General features: G+C 41.1%; 1 protein-coding gene across 1 annotated transcript; it reads right to left on the bottom strand.

Moving 5' to 3' along the window:
• Positions 1-1,199: 1,199 nt before the first annotated feature.
• LOC141392381 (uncharacterized) lies at positions 1,200-5,660 on the bottom strand. The gene is made up of 3 exons (XM_073965330.1): positions 5,274-5,660; positions 4,602-4,934; positions 1,200-1,322 (listed from the first exon to the last, which is right to left on the bottom strand). The coding sequence occupies exons 1-3, from the start codon at positions 5,658-5,660 to the stop codon at positions 1,200-1,202; spliced, it is 843 nt and encodes a 280-aa protein (XP_073821431.1).
• Between the last annotated feature and the right edge of the window lie 566 nt (positions 5,661-6,226).

Here is a 6,226-nt window from a genome sequence, read left to right as displayed (position 1 = left end):
GTAATAAAGCTTTCCAAAGTTCTTTCGTTAAATATGAAAGCTCTTTTCACGTGAAACACAGAACCTCAATTGCTTTCACAGGTGTAGTGCATGTGTGATGTGAAATGGATACACGGTGAATTCCAGAACATGCACGCATAATTAAATGCAAATATTCGACGCATAATCTATTGTCACACTGTTCACCACATGGACTTCTGAAGTAAACACCCATGAACATATTGTTCGATTGTGTCCTGGTTATGATCACTAACTACCCCAATGTACTGGGTGTAACGGTCGATTGCATGTTTATGTCGTTCGCGCAACACACTGTTGTTTGCGATAATGTCAGAAGAAGGAAATATATCCTCATATCACTAGGGACCTCAGAGTTACCCTGCGTTTACGCCTAGTTAAGGACTTGATACTGGAAGTTAATAAGTTGGTTGGTGAACACAAAGATTTTTGAGGTTTTACTCCCTCCCTGTATCAGAAATAGCTATCCAGCCTGTCAAGCACCTCACGCTGTTTAAGGATATCGAGAAGACGACCTGTATGACGACATGTACGAATACCAGTCCTACGTGGAATTCAATAACAAGGAATCGTAGCTCCACTGAGTGAAACTGGGAGTTCTCCAATGTGTGGTGATATCTCCGGAACTGTTTAACCTCCAGTTTCATGTATTCCACCCCTTCGAGATGGCATTGAGATTGTTGTGTATGCGGAGGATAGTACGACCTTGGCGTTGGTAACATTACCTGATGTCAATTGTGAATGTTTTAACTTCTTATTGACCGATCTTACCACCTTTTCCCCCCGGAGGAATATGTAAATATCTACCATTAAGTCTACGGTCACTCTATTCACCACATGGACAGCAGAGATGAGCATAGAGTTGAATGTCCTGGTCGATGGTAATATAATTCGGACCACTAACTACCCCAAAAATTCTGGGGGTAACACTAGACAACATGTTCACGTCGTCCGCGCCTGTTAGAGCTATCTGCGACAAGCTGAGATGTAGGAGCAAGATCTTCAACTCCCTAGCCGGCAGCACTTGGGATACAGAAAAATAAACCTTATTGACCACATACTACCCTATATGTCTTTCTTTGGTAAGCTACCAGTGTGGTTCGCGAACATAAATGCACAGCGTTGGAATAGTATTCAAATCCGCTAGAACGTAGCCCTGAGAACTGCAACGGGGTATCATCTCATGACATCTGTGGACCATCAGCCTGAGGATTCGAAGATTCTTCCAGTACGGCAACACAATCGCATGCTTTTGTTGCAGCACCATCGGAGTCATTTAAATCACCGTATGCTTGATGGGACTCCTTCGCTCAGGTTACACAAGAGAACACCTAGATCAGTCAGCCTGATGGAGTTGCAAATGCCCTAAACACCAATAGTGTCGCTGCGGTCCTTGGAGTACATCTCCCATCCGTCGCAGTTGAAGAAAACCAGCTGCCACGATAAACTAAAATAGTTTTGGCTCAACTACATGCAGGATGGTGAAATCTTTTAGATTCCTATAGGACAAGCATTGGTGACACCGTGCAAAACATCAGCTCAGCATGCGGTACAGGGACGCAGGATGTACTGAAGCTTTTTAATTGCCCTGCCAATTCTACTCAACAAAGTCGAGTAGATTTGTGGTTACACCTAATCGAAGCAGCTACATTTCTACACCTGTAGAATGAGCCAGAGACGTATTAAGCTGTTTCAACAACTACAACAAATTGCGGCCCTGACAAAATAACCTTACTTACCTCGTATGAAGCAATAAACCAGACTGTGGTAAGCTATGAAGCACCAGTAGTGTAGAGATTTTGCCGGTTCATCAGCTTAACAAGATGGTGCCAGTACGTTAGGGGTCTTGATGATCAAGAGAGGGAGCTCCGGGAACCTCTTGATCAACGAGCCTATCAGCCTAATTAATAGTAGGCATATTATTCACACTGATGCAGGTGGACCCCCATCTATTGACGTATTAAGCCGGAAAACTTACATACAATCATATCATGCGATGTTACAACAACAACAACTTGGGGTTCCGACAAATTAACCTTTTTTACTTCTTATGAAGCAATAAACCAGACTGTGGAAAGCTATGAGGCACCAGTAGGGTAGATATTTTGCCAGTTTATCAGTACAACAAGATGTTGCCAGACACGTAAGGGGGTCTTGATGCTCTAGAGAGGGACCTCCCCATAATGGTGCATACGGGAACCTCCAGAACAACGAGCCTATCAACCTGCCTGATAGCCGGTATATTATTCACACTGCTGCAACAAAAGTAAGCCAACTGTGAAGCCAAACACGAGCACAAAAAATCCGAAAGGTGCAGCCCGAATTGACAGCATGATACCCAAAACATTCTCTACATGTGGACAGGGACCGCACGATACGCTGCATGTTTTAACAGCTCAGTTTACCCAACTTACCTGTCTCCCAATTCTTTATTGAAGTAGCCCCTCCAGTTTGTCCGAATTTACATTAGGCGAGTTTACTGGCGGCAATTGTCAATTTGATGGAGAGAGAGGTGAGGTATATGGTAACCCTTTGCCTCTCAACACCCTCTCTCACCCACAAACTGACAATTGCCGCAAGTAAACTCGCCTAATGTAAATTGGGACTTTGAAAACAAATTTTTTTGGACGTTGCTACAACTACAACATCGAACCAACACAATCAATAGCAATAAGTAGTACACGACAAAGTACCGGAAGAAAAATAATATAGAAATGAAGAAATGGGGGATTGAAAAAGTCGGGATAGACTGGACGATGGTTTTGTTACATGCAACTCCCTTGTAGACACGAGCATGCAGTGTAATCTGGTGACACATAAAATTAGCGGAATACGAACTCATCTATGAAGATGTTATTGAATATAAGCGGCCAAGCCGGCTGGATAATAAAAAGGCCGCGGGAGGCGAAACATTGACAATGTATATGCGTATGTATATACGAATTAACTGACTGATGGCGGAGAACTTAAGCATCCTATGCCCTGTCCACAAAAAAGAGGATGTGACTGTATGTTCAAATTACATAGGCTGATTATACAATTACAGATTTTTTAAGGCCACCGTCTATAAAAACGTCTTCAGTAAGCCCTATACATTCAAAGTTATTCCAAGCATTTGTGAATTTTGTATTCCCTCAAAACTTACATGGTCTTGTATGACGACATCATCAGTTATAATAGGGAAGAACCTCCTAAAACACCAAGACTCTTCAAATCATGGTGGAGCATGAGAAGCAAACTTGAATACACCAACTTAACTGTGGGTGTTGTGACATTCCTAATCATGACCATTACCATAAAAGTAGCTTGTATAGACGGCCTATTCTTGTAAAGACTTTTGCCCTTGGAATTAAAGTTGAGTTATACGCCCAAAATGGCCGTTTTGTCATGTCGCCAAAAGTAATGGTATTTTGAATGACCCCCGGAATCAATGAGAAGATTAAAAAATATATTACTTGCAACACTAAAAATTTAAACAATTTCTTGTATGAATTTTTGAAAGTACATGTTGGGACTACAAAACCCCTAGTTGGATTTTGTCCTGTCAGATCCAGATCGGATTTTATGGCCTCATCTAAATTGGGCTAAAACTACATTTTTTGCATTTATCGGGCCTTTACCTCAGAAACGAATAGGAATTTTGCGTTGCAATCTTTAGCGATATTGTAGCCCTAACCAAGAATAACTTATCTGTTGAACAGACCACATAAGAAAAACTCCATCTAGGGCATCAAAATCATTAAAATATAGAACATTTTACATAATTTCCAGAATTCTGGTCTGTATTAGCTAAACTATTAGGAGTTGAATCAAGTAACCTTTTGCAAAAATCTTCCAAATAATGTTCTCAGCAATTCTTCAGATCATTCTGAAACTCTAAAATGCTTGTTTCAGCGGTATTTTGTATCATATTTTTACAACACGTTTTCAAACACTGTTCACACCGACAGTTTATTCTCGCATTTGGGATTTCACCACTTTATTGACTTATTTATTAAATTGTCGTTGAAAAATATACTAAAAAACAATGTGAATAGAGGCATTTTAAAACAGCGGCATGATCTAAAGAGTTGTATATTACATTCCAGCGAACATTTTTTCAAAAGAAAACATCCAGAAAAAATTAACAGATTTGGAGATGTGGTGCAAAATGTATAAAAATTATGGAATTTTTAGATATACTTTGACATTTGAGTCAATAAATGTAGTTGTTCGAGTTCATTATTTCTCCAAATGTTTTATTCTTGTCTTATCTACGCATTTGCTTCAGAGGTCAGAAAAATATTCGCATTGGTTTCAGAGATATAGCCCCGAATATCTCTTAAAAGTCAATATTTAGCCATGTTAAGATGGGGCCATAAAATCCAAGATGTATCTGACACAACAAAACCCAACCAGGGATTTTGTCGTTTGTGTATGTACTTTCAAGAAATCCTCAGTTCACATTATTTGCACAAGGTTATCTTAAAAATGTTGCACAGTGTAGTATGGCTCGATTAAGTTATTGTTAATTCAAAATTAATTTGCGTATTAATTGTCCGTTTGCTCCATTATAATCATAATGTTTTTAACGAACCACTTACCTCCAAATCATCTTTGCTGCTGCTACCAATGGCAATTGCTGCCGCACTGCTACTTCCACCACTCAGCGATAACTTGCGATTACGTTCACGTTCTAAACGTAACAATATTTGGGCATTTTGTTCACACGTGTATGTGTGTACCTTGCGGCGACGCTCCAAACTATATTCGTATAGAGGACGTGCTGGATCTGGATTTAGCTCAGCATCTGACCCGGCATCACAGCTACAAAGCGATTGATTACTGCGACCCTTACTGCGACGCAATGAACCACGATTCTGTGATGTAATAACACGCTGTTCAATTATGTGATTCGAGAAGGTGACATTGTTTTGATGTGTCGAACGTTGTTGTTGATTACTCGAACTATCATTACTGCTGCTGGCCGCTCCACCAGACGTCGCTGATTGATTTATGAGATTATTGGTATTCAAAATACTGGTCATGGCTGAACAACTACCCGACCTTAAGACTTGCATTGCCGTGTCCGAGTAATGAGAAGAGGCTTCATAATTATCGAAACTTAGATCCTGGCCCACGGTACCACTCAGACGGGCACCATAGGCAGCTGAAGGCATTATAGGCGGGTAAGAGGGAGCTATGGCAGCCGCTGATGTGGGACTGAAAGAGCGTAGACGTTCACAGGCCCGCAGGCTGCTACGAAGTACTGGTGTCTGACTGCCACCACTCAGGGAACTTTTCCGCTTCGAGGGAGATACATAGTAGATTTCCCTCTCATCAAATTGTATTTCACCCATGGAAGAATTGTGATTGCCGTTTTCACTGATATACTGGGAGCTGCGTCCTATTGTGGTGGCTGTGGCAGTGGTACTTGTTGAGGAGCTGCCACCACTTGTGCTATTCATGTTAGGATGATCTGTAAGATTTTGCAATAATGGATGTCTATAGCTGCCATTACTAAGGCTTTGGCACAGGGCCAAGGAAGATTTGGGTTCGGGTGAAGAATTACAACTGGAACGATAGCTGTCATGTGTAACTGACTGCTGTTGCTTTTGATGGAAACGTGTTGTTGTATCGACCGAACGTCTTAAATCGGTCATTGTATTGTTGAGAAGGAGTGGTGGCGATGGTGGTAAGCTGCTGCTACCTCCTTACCACTCCACTTGCAAACGACGACGACGATGATGATGATTAAAAGTTAATCTGTATTCTCTCCTGTTGGAATAGATTACCTGTTATTTTTACGTTTACGTTGAAATCTCGGCAAACATGTGGCGACAGAGTATAAAGAGGAGGCTATGTAAACTTATTGTCATTTCTTGGGTTGTTTCTTTTCGTTGGCCTAAGAAGAAGGATGACAACGTGTGGGTGTGTGTGTTTGTTGTCCTTTATCCTTTACAGTTTTGGGTCTTGGCCTTATCAAATATTCATGGAGCAGCTGTCGTCTGTTGCTCGTTTGTACACTGGCCTTGCATGGATGTATGTATATTGGTGAGCGAGTGAGTGAGTATTGTTGGCTTATGTTTCTTTTCAGTTTAGGTTGATGCCACCATCCCTGGTCATGCCTTCATTTACATTCAGTTAACGTAGATTGCATGTAAATATATTCCAAACTTCCGTTCAGCATAATAGCTTATCATGCCAGACGTTCTGTATTTTACTGGTG

This window comes from Musca autumnalis, unplaced genomic scaffold, assembly GCF_047663935.1.
Source record: "Musca autumnalis isolate F117 unplaced genomic scaffold, ASM4766393v1 scaffold_2, whole genome shotgun sequence".
Classification (NCBI taxonomy): domain Eukaryota; kingdom Metazoa; phylum Arthropoda; class Insecta; order Diptera; family Muscidae; genus Musca; species Musca autumnalis.
The sequence above is the reverse complement of the archived record's forward strand: the minus strand, read 5'-3'. Positions and strand labels throughout refer to the sequence as shown.

Excerpts from the sequence above, each read along its gene's own strand:
- LOC141392381 (XM_073965330.1), bottom strand. The coding sequence starts at position 5,660 with ATGACCGATTTAAGACGTTCGGTCGATACAACAACACGTTTCCATCAA. Across the intron at positions 4,935-5,273 it reads CCCTGAGTGGTGGCAGTCAG|CAAAACAATGTCACCTTCTC; the intron begins ACACCAGTACTT and ends CGTTCGACACAT. Across the intron at positions 1,323-4,601 it reads GCAGCAAAGATGATTTGGAG|GAGTCCCATCAAGCATACGG; the intron begins GTAAGTGGTTCG and ends ACCTGAGCGAAG.